Source organism: Phaenicophaeus curvirostris, chromosome 1 (genome assembly GCF_032191515.1).
Source record: "Phaenicophaeus curvirostris isolate KB17595 chromosome 1, BPBGC_Pcur_1.0, whole genome shotgun sequence".
Lineage (NCBI taxonomy): Eukaryota > Metazoa > Chordata > Aves > Cuculiformes > Cuculidae > Phaenicophaeus > Phaenicophaeus curvirostris.
Genome location: NC_091392.1, coordinates 140,319,635 through 140,339,689, shown reverse-complemented (window position 1 = coordinate 140,339,689; position 20,055 = coordinate 140,319,635). Strand labels below are relative to the sequence as shown.

The 20,055-nt window shown below is 40.5% G+C and overlaps 1 protein-coding gene across 2 annotated transcripts in view; it reads right to left on the bottom strand.

The window, feature by feature from the left end:
* Positions 1 to 5,827: 5,827 nt before the first annotated feature.
* Positions 5,828 to 20,055, bottom strand: part of ATP10A (ATPase phospholipid transporting 10A (putative)) — a 115,229-nt gene continuing 101,001 nt past the window's right edge. The window contains exons 15-21 of one of the 2 annotated variants that reach the window (XM_069876223.1): positions 19,355 to 19,431; positions 14,788 to 14,913; positions 10,630 to 10,830; positions 8,360 to 8,440; positions 8,167 to 8,271; positions 7,622 to 7,809; positions 5,828 to 6,928 (exon numbers count right to left, since the gene is read on the bottom strand). In XM_069876223.1, the coding sequence (XP_069732324.1) occupies positions 6,223 to 6,928; positions 7,622 to 7,809; positions 8,167 to 8,271; positions 8,360 to 8,440; positions 10,630 to 10,830; positions 14,788 to 14,913; positions 19,355 to 19,431 (1,484 nt within the window). In that variant the 3' untranslated portion in view covers positions 5,828 to 6,222. The remainder of the gene's footprint in view (positions 6,929 to 7,621; positions 7,810 to 8,166; positions 8,272 to 8,359; positions 8,441 to 10,629; positions 10,831 to 14,787; positions 14,914 to 19,354; positions 19,432 to 20,055) is intronic. The other variant, XM_069876232.1, reaches the window with a different exon arrangement.

Genomic DNA, 20,055 nt, shown 5'->3' with positions numbered 1-20,055 from the left:
GGTGTGGCTGGTCCCCTGGGAAACCACAGCAAATTCTGAAGACATAAAGCACCAAAGATCCCTCTGAACGTGTGATGCGCTACAGGGTTTCACAGCCCAGGACAGCCAGAAAACACTCGTCTTTATCTGGATGTCGAGAACTAGAGACGTTTGTATGTCTTTCCCTATTATAAACCTCATGAGCCAGGGTGAAAGTATTTTGCTGTTGTTTTTTAACTGAAGATGGATGGGCTATGACCATGCAGCATCTCCTTCAGCGTGAAGGACCCTCGGTGAGCTATGCACTCAGTGACCACCAGAGTTGTTGCTAAAAGCTAAGGCACCCATTACTCCCCATGCAGCAGTCCCAGGTGCCACTTCAAGGGGCCACTTCTGAGGGCAGCAGAGGACTTACCATAGCATCTTTGACAGCTGGAGGCAGAGTCATGACAGAGGCTTTCTGATGGCAAGGACTGCTATTGGAAAGCATGGGAGAAAAAACAGAGGCATTTATACAATGGCACAGGAGATTCCTAACAGAGCAGGAAGGATTTTTCCACCACTGCTTCTCTTCCAGGTCACTAACCACCTAAAGTTATCCTGAACACTGCAAACAGATGTGCAGTGCTGGTCTAGTGAGCAGTTGAGGGCCACTCGCATTCTGCGTGCATGGGAGGACACTGGTATCCCCCTTATTCTGGCTTCTACCCTGTTTTATGACAAAAAGAGTGTCCCTGGGACTGGCACAGGACCTGCCCTGGTCACAGGTACTGGCTCCTGACCACAGCACACGAAACACGTTCCTGTTTGCAAAGCAAACACCAGGCTACCTCCATGTGAGTTAGTACAGCTGCCTTGCCTGACTTCAGCTGGGTGTCCAACTCTGTTACTCGTGCAGATAGTGAGCCAAATTCACTCATGATGTAGCTCTAGTGAAATTTAAGGTCAGTACAAATATATACTGGAGATGGGAATGAGTGGAGAGGATGATGTGCAGAATCACTTTGAAAAACCTCTGAGGGTCCCCTACTGTCTCTCCTTACCTGGGGACTTCTGAGTAGCATCTATTATCTTTTCCTTGCTGGCTTTGCTACATATGTATAACCCTCTTTCTAGTGGCTTTCACAGTGCCTTTGACACGTATCTGCTACCACTCTGCACAGCACATGGCCTGTTGCATCAGCATCATTTTTCTGAACTGCCACATGCACTCAAGTTGCAAAAGCACACTGCTGAATTTCATACTGGACTGAATAATGCCCAAGGCACTAAGCAGTTTGAATGAAGAATTAGCTGCTGCAAAAGTTTGAAGCTATTTTGTTGCTTTTATTCTTCAGGTTTCATGCAGATTTTATGATTAGGGTGGGATATGTCACTCCCAGGTGGTTGAACCACATTCAGATCCGATGCAGTTATTTTAAAGTAAATATCTCCACATACTGCAACCACTATTTGTGCAAATCTGCTTGAGATAACACCTGTAACCAATAAACCTCCACAAATCCTCTGTATATGCTGTATGCGGGTTGGGTGATGAACCTGTAAGATTTGGGATGTATAAGCCTGGAGTGGAATCAAATGTGACCATGGCACTAGAATGCTACACCAAGATGTAATGATGTGGCACTCATTAATTAAGTGAGCAGAGCCTGCAGGAGAAGTACTGAGAGCAAGGACAAACTGCAGTCCAAAGCAGAATTGGCGATAATAAATGACAAGTCAAGGTTCGTTGCAGGGTAGATGGTGAAGTCTCATCATGAAAGCAAGAACGGTTTCTGGTTGAATAATGTGAAAGGGTCTGAGGAAACATTACTAGGTAAACGATGTGCTCCCCCTATCAACAAAGCACTTAAATTAATCCAGGATCCCGCTGGATTGGGCCACAGTGAGAAGTCAGCACTGTCATCAGCTTTCCAGTTTATGAAAAGCATAAAAGACCTTTTAATAGCCATCAGGTGGTAGGGCCATGGTTCCATGGCTAATGCAGGAGGATGGCAAATGGGTGCATGACTGTCTGGGTGCACAGGGCAGTGATGTATAGCTGGAAAATCTTGGAAAAAATGTGAGTGTTGTTTTGTTCCTGCTTTGACATATATATGCTCAGTTCTAGTGCACTGGCATATATGGGAGATAAAGTTTCTGGAATTAGAGTGCTAACTTGATAGAAGAGTTCTGGTTGTTTCTCAAAGACCTTTACACATCCAAGAGAAATTTATAAAACGGATAAGTCATCAGGAAGTTAGTTCCCATAAATAAGGGTAAGAAATACAGAATGTTGTGATGCTTAATTCACAACTCTCTTCTTCTCAGTCATTTATTTCAGCCAGACTGCTTCAGCTGACAACAATGAACAGATGTAGCAGTGCTCGCAGAGTTCAGTGCAAATATTTGAAAGTGTGCACGGGGGCTGTTGTTGCTAATAGACTGAACTCGGGCACTATTTTAATCGCCTCATGGAATCCTTCAATAAACCATTTCATGCTTTTTGAGGATTGACCTCAAGAATTTAAAGCTTTGTTTTGTCTGATATGATAACTGTTGAACTGCGCTGACAGGAATAACTTTAGAAGTTTATTTCTATTTTATTAAAATCAACGTATACAGCTTCAAAAGGCCATTAGCATTTGTTTAGCTAAAATGTTTCAAATATTCATAGCAGCTTCAAAATGTTGACAAGCTCTAAAGCCCAGCAAGTAACATGCTTTGATGTGTTTGCCTTCTGGCAGCTGAAGAGAGAAGTTGTGATTTGAAATGAAAAGAATTAGTTTGCTTAATATTTTCTTTCCAAATGCGAAATTTGAGGGGTTTTTTTTGTGTTTTGTTTCCCTCCAAACTGTGGTTGGAATTACATTTTATTTATATTATTTTACAATTTATCTCCCAAAAGAAAACGGAGACATCTTGCCTGCTGATGTCTCACTGACCTGGTTCTGTGCCTCTAGGTATCTCACTGTGTAGTGCTGGCACACAGAGGCCTCAGTGTGGCACATCTTTCTATCTGTAAGCACGCAAGCAATCCAGTTTAGGTCACTGCACCATTAAGGTCAGCAAGATTATTTGGTTTATTTAAGATTAAACTAATATATGTTTGCAGGATTGCCACAATAATAGTTTATGCTTCAGTACAAAGGGTGTATTTGTACTTTATGCACTTCAAAATACATATCAAAGGACTCTGAGGTTTTTTTTTCAACAAAATACAGCAGTTATTGAGGCCTGATTCACAGCTGGGTTAAGTCAGCTTGCAGACATTGAAGGAGCTACGATGGTTATAGCAGCTGAGGATTTAGATCTACAGTCGTGTTGAAATTCCCTAACTATATGACACAAATGTACTACTCTCACACTCAGTGGCAACTTAGCAGAACTATCTGGCCACACATGATCATCTCTCAGCTCCCAGAGGAACCTTTTCATCCCATACCTAGACATGCAGTGTCTGAAACATTGAAAGCACAACTAAACCAAATCTTGTATCACAAAGGCACAGCTAGTGAGGAATTTTGGTTCTTTTTCATAAGAATATAATCAGATACAGCTCTGAGCCAGAGCCCAGTGATGTTCCAGCCCTTCCTGCAGCCAGCACTGGTCATGTCCCATGAGGGCCTGTGAGACACCATACATGCTATGGAAAGACGCAGATGAGTCAGTAAGATCAAGAGATTCTCACTCTCCTGCTAGGGCTGCTGCGGTGACCTGCTAGGGTCACATGTGTGACATCCATGGGAAGCTCCCACTATGACCCCACAACACTCTTGGACTGAATTCAATGTCTTGCAAACCTGTGAATTCTGCCTATCCTGGTACCTGATACTATGCCTTTCTGTGTGATCCTGTTTTACTAGCGGAGGAACCTTTCTAACCAGATGGCAGCATATCCACATTTCAAAGTGTCATTTCGTTTCCCCTTTGACATTAGAAGATACTGCAGCTTGACAAGGGTGAATTATTTACAGTGGCAATCATTGCACAGTTTGATTTAAATACAGCCAGATAACCTTGAAAAAAAATCACTTGCAAACTCAATCCAGCAGAGTTAGTATCAAGACCAAGGAGGCTGGTAGAGCAAGCAGAGGTGTCTAAACTCAGAGCTGTCTTACCCAATGAGAGACACTTGGAAAGGGTGTTTCTCCACATCAGCAGAGTCCTACAGGCTCCCCTTTCAGAGAGCAGAGAGAAAAAAGGGCTCTGAGGGTGTGGAACTCTGCCTTATTTTAGTGGCATGTTTCAGGAGACACACCCAGTGGCTCCTGACTCGTGTTTGCACTGGTGGGGCAGATGCCCACCTACCTTCATGGAAATCAAATGCCCACTCTTACTGCCACTTTTTTATCATAACGTAAGGCAGAGAATTGTCAAGATGTTTTCAACCAGTAAAAAATTAGTCAATAGATGTACTTTCCTCTGCTAAAATCTACATACATAAACCCATGTTCCTCTTATAACTGGAGGCTAAAAGGAAGAAGTGCTTCAAGTACATTTTTTCAATCAATCACATCCTTAAAACTGTTCACAGGAGACTGAAAGAGTAAGTCCCTTAGCATCTTTGCCCTGTCTCTAGTCAATTCCAATCCCAAAACACAGTTCAGGACACGTGGATGTGTCATGTTTCATGAGGGTAACATATTTACAGGCTGACAGCTCTCATTTAGGTTACTTTCATCTCTTCCTTTCATTGGCATTTTACAGTTTCATGTTAGCGATTCTGTCTTTGGGGAAGAGATCAGTGTATACATCTTCGAAACAAAAGATCCTGGGTGGACTAGCAAGTGACACAGTGGCTTAATGGCAATACACATGGGAACCAGGTCGCCTGGCACAGACGGTGGCATGAACAAGTTCTGGCACTGATGGCAAACAAGGTAAAGCCCATCTGAAAACGTGCGATGAGGAAATGAAGTACAGCAGCCAGTGCATACATGTTCATGGTGGCTAGACAGGAAAGAACTATGCAGCCCTCCCAGGTTAATGCCCACTAGGATCCATCAGGATGGCAAAGGGAAGATGTACATCCATATCCCAGTGGTAGTTTGTGATGTACAACCAAGTAAGGTTGACTCAGGCATAACTTCAGAAAGTGGAACAGCTCCCTGCTTTCGGGATGGAAGCTAGCCCATCTTAGACCAAGCTCAAGCACCTCCGTACAGCACTGCAGCCCCCTCTTGATTACCAAGGATTTGACCAGGCTGAAACAACAGTGATGGTCCCTAACAAAACTCCACCTTGCCCGTCCTAAACCCACTTGCTAGCAAGCAGGACTGACTTCTTCAGAAAAAAAACAGTCTACCTGTGGTAGTGCTCCAGCACAGGAGATCATAGAAGATCCCAGCTCATTTTGGAGGTGCTCAAGGCCAGCTTGGATGAGGCTTTGAATAACCTGATCTAGTGGGAGGTGTCCTTACCCATGTCAGGGGAGTTGGAAGTGGATGAAGTTTAAGGTCCTTTCCAACCCAAACCATTCTATGACAAACTCTCCCAGGCCAATCTCTAAAGCAGACACAATGCACCCACTCTTTGCCACCAAATCACTCTTCACAAACAGGCAGCAGCTTTTCTTCAGTAGAACAGCTTGATATATGGCCATGACCAGGCAAATGCCAGATGAGTTACTATTAATGCCAGACTGGGAAGTCACTTTGCAGTATGGATGGTCATTTATTCATATGGACGGTCATTTATTTATTGTTTTATCATAAAATGCTATGGCTGCAATATCAAAATATGGTGTCACTTATAAAATACCAGTATTTTTAATGCGCTGTTAAGATACTGTTAACATTTACAGAAAGGTGTGTAATAATTTGACAATCTTGCCTAATGGTTTGCTCCACTGATAAAACATAGCAGATGATGGAGTAAGTGCCTATTTATTATAATGTTTTTCCTCCTTGATTACTGAATGGTCTATAAACATACCAATGATTGTTGCTGAATCTAATCCTTTTGAATATGGTAGACAGGTCCTTTGCTTTTACAGTATGTGTCAGAATAAAAGACAAGCATCTTAAAAATAAAGAGACAGCATTTCCTTACAAAATGAGATGAAAAAATAAAACAATATAAATGGAACTTTCAGGTGTTTCTTTTTATATTTAAAGCTCTTATTTCCATATACTGTATTTAAACATTCTTAAATAATCATTCTGTACCTTTGATTTTCTGTTTCATCTTTGGAAACAAATAGAGTAATCTCACTATAAATGTGTGCAAATAGAAAATATATAAATATATTTAAGGCCCATGTCATAAAAAGGTGGTCTCGGAATTGTCATTTTTACAATGATCAGCTGTGGTCCCTTTCATTTTGTCCTGCAAGTTATTTGAGCTCTGTTCTTTTAAGCCTTTGAAATCCACATGCAAAGAAGAGCCAAGCACACACATACTGTTCTGTGTTTCACTTTGTAAACTGCTTGATGGCACCTGTAAAACAGTCCCAATGCGACTGAACAGCGGAGTTGATGTGATCCACTTCAACAAACTGAAGTCTGCTTGATCGACTGCTGAGCTCCATGGGAATGTTGCTCCCGTAGGCAATGACTCCATCTCTGAAATGCTGTGTCTAACTTCATGAAATCCCATGGACCTTTCCAGACTACTTGCTGAAGAGGGGAGTTTGTTTTCCCCATACAACACAGCACTTTTGGGAGTGGCAGCCACAGTGTGATCTGCTGTATATTCTGCCTTTGTGTGCTCTTGGAAAAGTGACTCACTTCTCTGAGGAGATGTTGGCAAAGGTGTGCTTTGGTTAAAAGCCTTATAACAATCACTAGCATTTGAGCTAAGGCTTGGTGAGAAGCTGTTCACAAAGGATGGTGTCTGATGTGTTGTTTCCTTTACATTCAACTTGGTCAGAAGCTGGGTGCGAATCTCTGGGGGCAGTTTACTCAGCTGGCATCCAAGCTGAAGCTGGGTTGGGAATAGTGTTCCCTGAAGGGTTCTGTACAGAAATCTGCAAGAGGAGAATGTGCACGTGAGAAGAACTGAAAGAAGGAAGTACCTAAGATATCATTTAGAGAAAACATGCAAGTGAAAAGTACAACACAGAAAAATAACAGAGCATTATGTGCCTTTCTTAGGTTTGACATGAGAAAGCTTGCAGTTGAGGAGTTCTGAATGCCATGCTTATATTTTGATTATTAACAAGCAGCATAATAAATCTACTCCTTTAGCCAGTGATCTGCCTTGTGATTACAGTCTTTCATCTTTCCTGATGAGGAATCGAAGGCAATGGGGATCATTCCACAGAGCAGGTCTCTTACATCCATAATTTGGGAGGAAAGTACAGAACACAGGTTGAGAATTTTGATACTGTGCATGTTATAGGAGGATGGGTTGAATCTGGAAATATCATGGAAAAGCTCACAGGTAAGCAATTCTCTGCATGGCTAGTACGTTCAACCAACAGCCTACAATTATCCCACTCCTGTGGTCTATGGTGAGGAGCTATGGTCTTTTCCTGTGGTCAGGAGCACAGAAAAGGTTAGACGACCTGACTTCGTATAATAAGCCACTAAAAAAACTGATTTGGCTGGTAAGGCAAAAAGAAACAGAGGGAGTGGGAAAAGCAATGTTTCCTGCTCTTTCAACCATGTGCATAAAGTACTGTCATATATCAGAAACAATATGAAAGAAGATACAATACCTGGGCAGCAATGCAATGACTGGTGATATAAGGCAAGTAAAATAGAACATAGGGTCTCCCATCAGCCTTTCCATAGTCCAGTAGGGATTGGATGGAGGATGGCACACTGGGCAGGAAGCATTGTAAACCAGAGCCACAAAGAAAAATAAAAGAATACTGAAGATGCAAGATGACCAGTGGAGAAAAGTCTAGGAAAAAAAAATAAAACAAAAAACCCAAAAGAATAATGATCCTTTATATTCTGAGAAATTTTCTGTGATTCTGAATTTAAACCTCTTAATTTCTAGAGTCAAATCCGTGCACAGCAAAGAGTTTAGAGCCTTCTATTTTAAAAATTTGTTCTTACAAATATAACACTACAAAACTGTTCACAGAGCATAGCTTCGAACTGTTTTCATGTTTGCTTAACATTCTTGCTAAAAATAGAATGTGTGGAGAGAATGAAATGACCATGTTCTAGATTTGAAGAATGGCACAAAGAAAAGAATTAAGTAAAGAATTAAGTATATGCCAGACAGTTTCTATGTTGGCTGTGAGTATCTTACCCAAGTTTTGGTTTCAATAGCCAAATGTAGTATGACGGTGAAGAGAGCTATTGTGGTGATGGGAGTTCCCCAGGAGAAGATATCCACCTCCGAATCATAGTAAGTCTGTAAAGAAGGAGACAATTTAGCTAGAGCTGCATTGCTAGTTATCCTTAAAATGCTTGAAATAGAATGGCTTAAACCAAACACTTACAAAGTAGGGAATGAAGAAGCAAACCAGGCTTTGATACATAGCATCAATCATGTTCATCCAAAACATGTGTGGTTGGTACTCCTGTGGCATAAAAAAAGTTAAGAAAATCAGAGCCTAATGAAAATACTGTTTGGTGGAATAGGTGTGTTGAGGGGAATATTCCAATATGCACTATTAAAGGCTTGTGCAAATAGCTTCACAACTTTGACAATGAGTTAGATACCCGTGCAGATGAGGTATAAAGAGTCTACCTGCAAGTTGCTCTGTTCTGGGAGGACACTGTTCTGCTCTTCTCCCCTCCCTTAACTCCCAGCAGAGAGTGTAATTTGAATCTGACTCCCAGGACAACAAACATTTAGGAAGGTGCCCAACTTTGTGCACTACAGTTAGACCACTGTTTTCAGGAGGAACTCTCTGAGGTGTAAGCACATGAGTAAACATATTTGCACCATGCACTCAGAAGCACGGAGTATTTATATACAAGACAGACAACAGAGAACACACATATAGCTAGAGAACAAGATCCACAATGATAATCTTCAGCAAGCCATGCATGTTGTGTTATAAATACATAAATAAACACACAGAGAGACACATCTGTGTGTCTGGGCACAAAATTGCTAACTAAGAAACAATATTAAACTAACAGTTTAGTTTAAAGAAATATGCAATTTCAGGGGTATCAATAGTGATATAAAAGACCTGCATATAAGGAAAAATAGTTTGTAAATGACAAAATATTTATTTATTTTCCTTGGGGATATAGGCTATATCTGCAACCACTGAGTTCACCAGGGCTCTTTACCTCTAAGAAGCAACTAAAAAAGTGTGAATTGAGAGATGCTCAGAAATAACTCTATTGTTCTACTGAAATAATGTGCAGTTAAGCACTGGAACAGGCTGCTTAGAGGGACTGTATCCATTTTTGGAGACATTCAAAAATGACTAGATAAAGACCCAAGCAACCTCATCTAGCTTTGAAATGGTTTTGAGCAGGGGATTGAATCAGATGGCCTTGAGAGGTCCATTCCAACCTAAATGATTCTATAATACTTTAGGCTTTGAATCAGTGATACCTTTTTGAAAGAGACCCTGCCTGAAACAGGATTTCTGGCAAGTTTTAAAAATGCCTTTTTAAGTAACTATTCAGAGAAAATGCTCACTAGATTTCAAACAGACTTAGAATGGTCCTTGGTCTTGCCTATGAGAAATAATTTTACTGGGAACCTGGGAGACTTCTCTCCTCAGTTTGTGAGCTGAAGACAGACAAACACAACTTCCCAACAAGCTTAAGCTATTACAAGATTTGTATCACCTTAAAATTGTGCAAGAAACAAAGGCAATAATGTTACAGATCTTTAAAGTGCAATGCACTGGAACAGAAGAAATGTAGAAAACTGAACACAACAGCTGGGTGAAAAAGTGAAAATTTGGACTAAAGCACTAAATAGAAGTAACCACTAAAATTCTATTTTCATTTCTCCAGGACAGTGTCTAGTAACGTTACTAGATGTGTAGGGTACCAAGACCAAATGCAGGTTATTACAGTCGGAGGTAAAAGACACTCACTGCCTCCTCTCAGAAAAGGCAATGTCATATATTTTTAAGAAAGCTTTTTGCCTTGGAAGCAATGTCTCAATGTGGATAGTTCTGCCAAGCGAAAAGATTTTCCCACACTACACTGTACCTGTAATTAACAGAAATGGTTTGGCTTGAATCCCTCCTCCAATTCCTTCTGTTTTCATTGTACAATTCAAGCAGTTGGTGACAAGGTGTTTTCAACAGATATTTCAGATCAATGTCATCCCTCAATGCCTCCCTCCCAGTCTATCAGCCTCTGTGTTTACTCCTAAAGCCATCTTTCCCTGCTCACTGTTTGTAAAGGCCCAAAGTACTAAATAAGTACTGTGAGGTTATTCTGTGAAAGCCTGTACCTGTCTACACGGTATAATCTGCTTTACTTTTGTGGTTGTTGGTGAGCCTGCACTGTGAAGGAGGTGTTCAGCCTAAGCTGACTTAAAGCATCCAGCCTTCTCTCCTGTTGCATATTTTAAAATATAGCTGGGGTTGGTTGTTTTTTTTTTTTTTTTGTTTGTTTAAAATATACTTTTGGCATTTAGACACTTTGACTCAGATGAGAAATAAGACAAAAAAATAACAGTGACTTCTCAGACTGTTTTTATCAGTCATCCACCATTGGGGATCAGGGCTGGTTTTCAGCTGAAACTTAAGACATCTAGAAAAAAAAATACAAAAAATCAAGATTTTACCTCCATATTCTGTCCGCTTTTATAAAGCTGAGGTACAGCAATTAACATTTCAGCTGGCACATCCTTATCCAGCACACCAGTAATCATTTGTGGAAGAGAAGAGAAGAGTAAATTAAAGAAGATGAGATACCACTGATCAATCATTGATGAGCCGGAGAACCCACAGTAGAACTGATACCAGAAGAGAAGGGCCACAAACATCTGAAACAGAACAACCAATGCTGTAAATATGACAAGATAAGCAGGGTCATCATCCCATTGCATTCTGAAACCATTCTGATTGCAGTTCTGCAAGGACTTGCCTAGAAGTGCTAAACACATGAGCAATCCTTCCAAGGATGTCTAGTCTTTAACTTGCTGTTCCTGATGTCTGGACTACTTCACTAAGCTACAAACAACTGCAAGTCTACGCACTGATGAATGTCAGATCTCAGGTGTAAGGGATGAATTCATACAAAATTAACTTTTAGTTCAAGTTAAACTCTGAGGTGCAATTTACCCAACTGTAAAAAGCTCTCCTAGCCACCACTGACCTTTAGGTATATGAGTATGATTTTGTAGCACTTGCATTACTTACTATCGTAAGAATAAACATTTCCATAATAATATCCTCTGCTGGCTTGAGATTTTTTGAGAAGTTCAGCTGGTCTACAGTAGTTCTTTTTTGCAAGACCTACATGAAACCAGCAGCAGCAAGAGAGGTGAGTAAGGTCTAGCAAAGTTGTCTTGACTATCCTATCTCTTTGTTTTGGAAGTCAGCAAATTAGCAGTGTTGTCCCCAGTCTCCCTTACTCTTCAGCTGTATGAAGAAATCAGCTGCACACACAGCTGCAGTGGGGATGTTCATATAGTTGGGTTAGGATCATCCAAAAAAGGACAAACCACATAACTTCTTTCTTCTTCAGTCTCTGCAGCATGGAGAATCTAGAGGTTTTTATGGCTCAGGATAAGTGCTGATCTCACCTATAAGGGGGGAACTACATGACCTCTCCTTTCACCTCCTCTTCTTTCTGTATTCTGTTCTCAAAATCTTTCAACCTGCTGGAGTATGTTGACCCTTCATCATTTTTAGATATATAGAAGAAAATATAGATGTGTATATATGTAAATATGTATATACATGAGTATATATGGATATGCTGCATATATATGTTCAGGCAATGTTTGCATACTATGTTGGAGTGGGTTTTGTCTCAGCAGCACCATACTGCTCACTGCTTTTGAGCCCATACTATAAACTAACCTATTAAAAGTGAAATGATAGTAGTTTTAAGGATCACGTCTAGAAATATTTCTGCAAATACATTTCAGGAAGAATATCTTCCCCTGGCCAAAATAAGACTGAGATACCAGAGCTTAAACTCTTCAGCACTGCTGGCTGGGAGATGACAATTTCATTTCAAAACTGAACAGATTTTGAAATTTATTTCCTTTCCACACCCAAAACCCAACAACACTTCCTGAGTCTTTTCTCAAAATGGAATTGCAGTAAATATGTGGACTTAGATACTTTTCTCTCACTCATTTGGAATAAACAAAATCCAGCTAATCCAGGACCTAAGAAATTTTCCTCCCTAGAGCCGTGCTAAAATTAACCTGTCTTGGAAATAAGAACAGGTAGTCTGATGAAAATACAGTCAGCTAAAAATATTTCTACCACCTCTATTATGGGTCTTAGGAAAGAAAGGTATATAAATAAATGACATTCCAGTAGTGAAGCTTAAACCAGATATTTTTTCTCCTGAAATTTTATTTTTGATCAAACAAGTCTTGAATTTCATTTCAGATATAATGTTCCCTCTTTATTCCGTGCATTACCACCCTGAAAAAGTCAAAACAAATTGACAAAAAAATTGAATTTGATTTAAATAAAAAGAAAAATTCCTTTTTTTCCTCTTAGTTCCCTGTTTTATGAATGTGACCCCAGACAGAATTTCTTAGTGAATGAAGTACTGTAAAAAAAAGTCCAGTGCTGTTTTGCAGAGATAATGTATAAGAGGAAAGAGGTAATGCACGCTTGTGCAGGCAGAATTTTGTTTACATGAAATCCCTTTTCATCAAGCTCAGGTATTTCCAGCCATGCTATGTTTTAATTTATATTTTACTTGTATTTTCATTATCTCCACGAAGCCAAATATCCTCTTGGATAATACATATGAGTTTCCAAATGGCTTTTGCAGCAATTTGGAGTTTAAACCTTGAATTAAATAGGTTCTAGTGGAGAATGGAAAATTTCATAATATGAGCAAATGGGGAAAAATCACTTGAGGAAACAGAAAACTTGCTTAACGTTAACAGTGTAGCTATCTTGATTCTCTGTGGAGCATCATCCAGAACAGTCTCCTTGCAAAAGAATCAGGAATTCTCATTTTCGAATGCTTTCTCCTTAAGGGCAGGCACTGTTTCAGACATACGCGTGTCTATATGCTGGATATCCCACCCCAGTTTTAGAGTCAGCAGCAACAAGTATTGCTCAGAAAGCTCTCAAGGCTGTCAAAGCAGAGCCAACACAAAGAAATATTCTTCAGTTATATTCTAGCCTTGAGGCAGCTGCTTCTGAAAATGTCTTGCTAAAAATGGCATGAGAAATAATGCTCGCAATCAAGGGGAGTTGTATCAAAGGAAATGGAAGATTTTACAAGAGCTGAACAAAAATGTAGATACATAAACAATGGCTGATTGCTGGAATATCTTATGTGTATCACTTCTTTTTTTTTTTTTTTAATATTTTAATCTAAGATAGCTCTGCATACACTTGTTGGAAGGTCAGATTTGATACTGTCAAGCCAAAGAGTGACTTGGAAACATGCAGCACTGGGGGTGGGTGTACAAACTCAAGCATTTGAACACCAGCATGTATTTAACTGTTGTGCTTCTACAGGTGGCTCTCCACTCAGTGCACTATTTAAATCTGCTCGGAATTTCAGACTTGGGCAGCAATTCAGAATACTCAAGTCCCTTCTTTTTTTTTTTTTTGTCTCTGGAAGGGTGCTTGCATGCAGTTTCTGGTCAGACTACAGGAAGTTTTTTATCATGCTTGTGTTAAAGCAAAAGTGCTATATTAATTCTTTAGCTCACTTAGGTATTCTTACAATGTTCAAAATTTCGAGCAAATGATGGTCTTCTCCTGGTAAAATACATACATTCACATTGAGATCAGATGGGTATTAGTCAGGCCAAGAGAAATTTGCACTAAAAATTGACACTATTAAAAAAATTCAGGATTAGATTAAATTTGCAAAGCAACTTCTGCAAAACTGAGAGCTACTATTTTTCTGATACTGAGAAAAAAATCCAGTCTCCTGCTCACATTTCACACATTGCCCTCTGGAGTAAACAAAGGTCTAAGAGCTCGGGCTCTCCTTTTTTTTTTTTCCCTGCCTCTTCATACCCCTTGCTCTCAAGGTGATCGTAGGGTGTTGCAAGTGATTGGATCTCTGTGCTTGCCAGTGACACCCACACAGCTGATGGAATTCTTGGTTATCTTGTTAGACAGTTTTCAATCAATCATCTTTGTAGTCCAAGATCAATGTAAAGGGCCTTTGTTAGGGCCACGGAGTTGAGCTGCTACTGGCTCAGTGCCCAGTACTGGACTAACTCCCATTTAATACACCAGAGAGGAAACTCCGACCCTCAGTCTGTTCTTTATCACAGTGTGTTTCCTTTCTAATGAACTCTTTTAGTTAGTTGGGAGTAAGATAAATCAAGAAAAAAAATAATTTCCAACCTCTGCATCTGAGACACAAAGAGGACTCAAATTATATCAAGTCATTAAGGAACACATACAGTGATTCATAAGCGACGATGAAATAGGGTCAGGAAAAGAAAATACGCCCAATAGCTACTTTGGACCAATGCTGGATGGTCTTGGCATTAAAGACTCTTGTGTCTAGCCAGCTAAATTCTGCAAAACTGCTCTATAAAGAAACTCTTCTCAAGCAGTGCTTGTTATTTCAGTTACCTAATTTGCACACTCAGCAGCACACTGTAGCTGTTACGGAGCGGAGTCTTGTATTTCTGCAAATGGCAGCCAGCTGTCTTTCAGCTCTGCAAATTTCTTTATTTATAAACCATTTGAAGGCTGACCTAATGCTCTCTTAGCACAAAATAAACCCTGGAAACATGTGGTGCCATAAAGCTGCCAAGTCAAACACTCACTGCATTTTTGTAGAAGAAATACAGCACCATGTTGGCGAGTCGGGAATAACACCAGTGGCCATGAACAAGCAAGAGCTTCTCCAAATGTCGGAACCTTGGGATTGCAAAGTCGCTTGCCATCACCGCCTTTAATGAAAGAGAATTTGGAAACATTATTGTAAAGCATCTCTTTCAGCACCAACAGTGAATAGTCATCTTCTAAACTCACGTAGTCAGTGGAAATTGCACTGGTAAAGAATGAAATGCATTACAGTGCATATGAAATGCAGCTATTGCTGCATTGGTTTGGAATACCTGTGAGCAAACCTGGTCGCTCTGCAGAACACACAAGGCGACCCAGTCCTTGCCCAAGGGAGATTAGAGCCTATATTCCAGGTGGTGATAAGCAGCAGCAAAAAGTGAGAGGTGGGAGAACGTCTGGCAATTGCAGTTGCATAAGCATAAAGGCTCAGGGCTTGCATCATGGTGGTTGTAGTACATTCCTCTGTAAAAACATTGGGTACTTACAGGGCAAAATATATTTCCAGAGAATAAACTAAGAAAAAGCATAATTAAGTGGTTGCATCATAATTACTGGACTTTAAAAGTCAAAACAATTAAAATATTAGTTTTAATTAACATTTGCAATCCTGGCTTATAAAGTTTACTCAGCTGTCCTTAGAAAGAAGTATTTTGAGAGATTTTTAAAATCACACATTTTCTAAAACTGTCTGTGAAAAAAATATCACACTAGCTGAGACTCCCCTGGGACTGTGCAGGCTGCCAAATCACATCGACAAAATGAATCACTATGTTTCTCTCTACTTTTGACTAAAATTCAGGCTACTGTACATCTAGATGAGACCTCCTCGTAAATTATGCTGTTATCACAGTTGTTTCAGGATCTTCCAAATCCCCAGGATCACACTAAAATTTCACTTGATATAATCTTACAGTTCATTTTCTGTTTTGGCATCGCCTTTTTTCCCACAGTTCAACAAAAAGCATGAGGAAAGGTGAAAACCTCCAAAGGAGCAACACCTTCCTCACACTCTAGGGTATATTTTGGCTGTATTTTTGAATGAGAGACATCCTTTCTTTTAATTTTTCCTAACTCCCCTTCTTGGTAAATCACCAAAAGGGCTCAGTTTTCCCAATTAAGTGCTTGTAGAAGCTATTCAAATATACTCTAAAAAAGTATGCAAGAGAAGGTGTAATAACACATTACAGCTTGAGCAGATGTCTGTAAGCACCGAGACACTTTTTAATATATCAACACATCCTAGGATTTCTTAGATACTGAGATACACTTGCAATAACCTCCCTGTACGGAACAGTCCTATTTGTCTTGCAGAAAAACAGCTATCTTGCAGCTTGAGAATAGAGCTGTGCTATGTCTGCTTCCTTGTCCTCCACCCTATCTCAGCCTATTCTGGTGTTAAAACAAAACTGCTCACTTCTTTGATTTGTGCTTCTAACATAGTACTTCACAACACATTGTGAGAAGTGTCATGGTTTTTTTTTTCTTTTTTATTCCATTTTAATCACAGTGAGGAACATAGTGAGAAAGATAGTGTTATCCAATTGCATTTGCATGTTTATTTTATCTCAAAATACCTCCTTGATTTTCACATTTTATTTTTTTTTCCTCCAGCTTTTTCACAGGAAAAAGTGAGTCATGCCTCTACATGCCTCTACATGCCTCTACAGAATGTAGAAAGAAAATAAATCAGAGAGTATTGCTGTTTTAGACATCTAAACGCTCAACACCTTCTGAGTACCTGCATGTGTAAGAGTCTGACAGTTGTTTATAGCAGAGAGGCCTGTATGGTTCCTTAGGATATTGCAGTAAAGGAAGGAAACTATAAATATTTTCTACTCTGTTGAACTTTCATTCAGGAAAAAAACCAGGTAGTTTAATGGGTTAATGAGCAAATAGCTTTCAGATACTTTGCAGTACACTGCAAAAGCCAGGAGCATCTGAGAACTGGTTATTGTAAGTGTATGAGCTGAATTGAAAGTAGCATAATGGGTAAAAGAGTAAAAAAAATTCTATGAGCACTCTAAGTCTTCATTAGGAAAAAAAAGTGATCTGAATTAATACAGGTGATAGGAACCCATAAGTTCATTAGAGATTATCTGACCCAAGCAGTTTGGGGCAGACTATTTTTAATTGACAGGCTTGGAGAGGACCCTACAGAAACACTCTGGGCTCTCTGTAGCCTGGACTGTGGGCAGAGTGGTACTGCAGAATTTATACAAAACTCTCAAAGCCTGGTGAAGGCTGTGGAATAACAAATACACTTGGTATCAGCCTAATTCAAGACTTCCTTGAGAAGGAGAGGGACCTGGGGGTGTTGGTTGACAGCCGACTGAACATGAGCCAGCAGTGTGCCCAGGTGGCCAAGAAGGACAATGGCATCTTGGCTTGTATCAGAAACGGCGTGACCAGCAGGTCCAGGGAGGTTATTGTCCCTCTGTACTCGGCACTGGTGAGACCGCTCCTTGAATCCTGTGTTCAGTTCTGGGCCCCTCACCACAAGAAGGATGTTGAGGCTTTGGAGCGAGTCCAGAGAAGAGCAACAAAGCTGGTGAGGAGGCTGGAGAACAGGTCTTATGAGGAGCGGCTGAGAGAGCTGGGGTTGCTTAGCCTGGAGAAGAGGAGGCTGAGGGGAGACCTCATTGCTCTCTATAACTACCTGAAAGGAGGTTGTAGAGAGGAGGGTGCTGGCCTCTTCTCCCAAGTGACAGGGGACAGGACAAGAGGGAATGGCCTCAAGCTCCACCAGGGGAGGTTTAGGCTGGACACTAGGAAAAAATTCTTCACAGAAAGGGTCATTGGGCACTGGAACAGGCTGCCCAGGGAGGTGGTTGAGTCACCTTCCCTGGAGGTGCTTAAGGCACGGGTGGATGAGGTGCTAAGGAAAATGGTTTAGTGTTTGATAGGAATGGTTGGACTCGATGATCCGGTGGGTCTCTTCCAACCTGGTTATTCTATGATTCTATGATTCTATGATTCCTTTTCTCCTGCCCTCAAAGTCAGACTCATATGGTCTATGGTTGGGATGCCATATGCACCATGAATATCTGAAATTTTTGTGGTAGCTTCTTTCCAGTCTGATTTACAGCTACTAACATGTTTGGAGAAGAAAATTTAATGGATTGCAGGCCTGTAATCTGTTTGTTTGAAGACCACTGATGGACATCCATTAGCCTTAGAGATTACTTTGACTGATCCCACTGGATGATGACAAGAAGGAAAACAAGGGTAATAGCTCTGCTGGGTGAGGCTGAAGTCCATCTGCCCTAGTATCCTGCTTCCAACAATGGCAAAGAGAGGATGCCTTCAAAAGAGTATATGAATAAGTAAGAAAAACATCTACTGACTTTTCTCCAGAGTACTGTCCTAGCTTCTGCAAGTCAGAAAATGCACAAAGCTGACATCCAAGTACATAGCTCAGGTAAATTTTCATTTCATAAATTTGTATGTTGATCCAATTAAATTAGAGCAGTCATGAAATCCCATGGGATAAAAGTTCTACAGCCAACTTGTGCAATACGTGAAGAAGGCCCTTCTTCCCTTTTGAGCAAAACATCCAGCCAATGTTGCAAAAATTCAATGTATGTCAGAGAACCACCCACTAGTAATTAAGTTAAAGGAGCATGCTCATCTGATGAGGTCCTCAGGATGGAAACACTTCCCATCTTCTCTGAAGAGCTCTTTGTCAGCTACTTAGCTACTCTGTTTTCTCATGCAATCAGTCTGCAGCCAGCCAAAACAGAAGGTAGGCTGTGGAAATAGGGGATTTTCCTTGTTCTCTGTGTCTTACTGCCACATCTGTTGCTAACAAGGCCACTGAACTGCACCAGCAGTAGAGGAGGCAAAGCATCCTATGCATGTGCAACTCCTCTTCTGGAGATGGGAGAAGTGAATATTACACAGTGGTAAATACAATAATCACAGGCTGAAGACATCCAAAAGGCCACAGGGACAGTCCCTTGAAGCAGGGAAAAATGGGGAGAAAACCAAGACCTGGAATAGTGTATGGGGAGTAGTGGTTCTGCAAATGGGCTGCTATTTTATCTTTGCTGTTCTGCTGTCTGAATAGACTGAATGAGATGTGTGGCTGACTGGGATAAGGGTCATCATCACATCACATCATGCAAATAAGCTGTATTGTGCAGTTGCTCCATGGCAGAAGCATACCCAAGCAAAACAGGAGAGAAGAAAATAAAAGCCAGAATAAGGTGAACCTTTATTTCTTAAGTAATTCATAGCTGAGTTTTCTTCCTACTTTAGACCAGTAGTTTATAAATTAGTTCTTAAAACACTGCTTAGAGGGATCTGATAAGTTCAGTTTTCTGAGAAGGCAGCATATTTAAACTCACCATTGATCTGAGAACTAACACAAGCTCAAACTCATGATCAAAGCATCCTTATGACATTTAACTGGCACTGCTGAGCACAACTTGCCACTTCTCCTTCATCTGTGCTAGTTATACAAAGGCAGATTGGTCAAGCTGACATATGGGAAATGTCTATTTCATCCTTTCATGGGAGTGATTTTCAGTGAATGAGCAACATTACCTGCATGCCTTCTTGACCAGAGATCCCCACACCAACATCTGCCACTTGGATCATGCTGACATCATTAGCACCATCACCTAAAGATGACAAGATACAGTTTTGTTGTCACTAGTAGACCAGGAACAGTTAGCAGCAGAAAAGCAAAGGAAAACCGTTTGTAACTGAGTGTTGGGTGAGTATAGTAAGGGAGATGTGGGGGAGGTAAGGATCCATCTTTGGAATATAAGGTTCAAAGCTTGGCAAAACTGCCAAGACATTATCTTTGCAGACATTTTTCTATCATGGAAAAGTAAATCCCTCACTTTTTAGTAAGACCTAACATTCAAGTATCTGGCCTGAACTGCACAAACACTAAACACTGGGCTGAGAATGAGCTTCCCAATACTGCTGCTTCCTGATTATCTGTCTATCTGCAATCAGGTATGGCTACTAAGAATGAAATGTCCACAGAGTAAAAAATAAAATAAAGCTAAAAAACAGGTGAATTCTTGACTTAGGTTGACCAATCTGTGATCGTTAATACACTCATCACAGGTAGGTTTATTTGCAATGGATGCACAGTCACCATCCCTTGCTCTGCTTCCAATCATGATGCCATAAGTGATAGGTGCCATAGAAAGGATACCAGAAACAGACATATATCAGCTTGTTCTTATCTTCTAAGTTTACAGCCACTGTACTACTGGAAACTGTATTAGCTG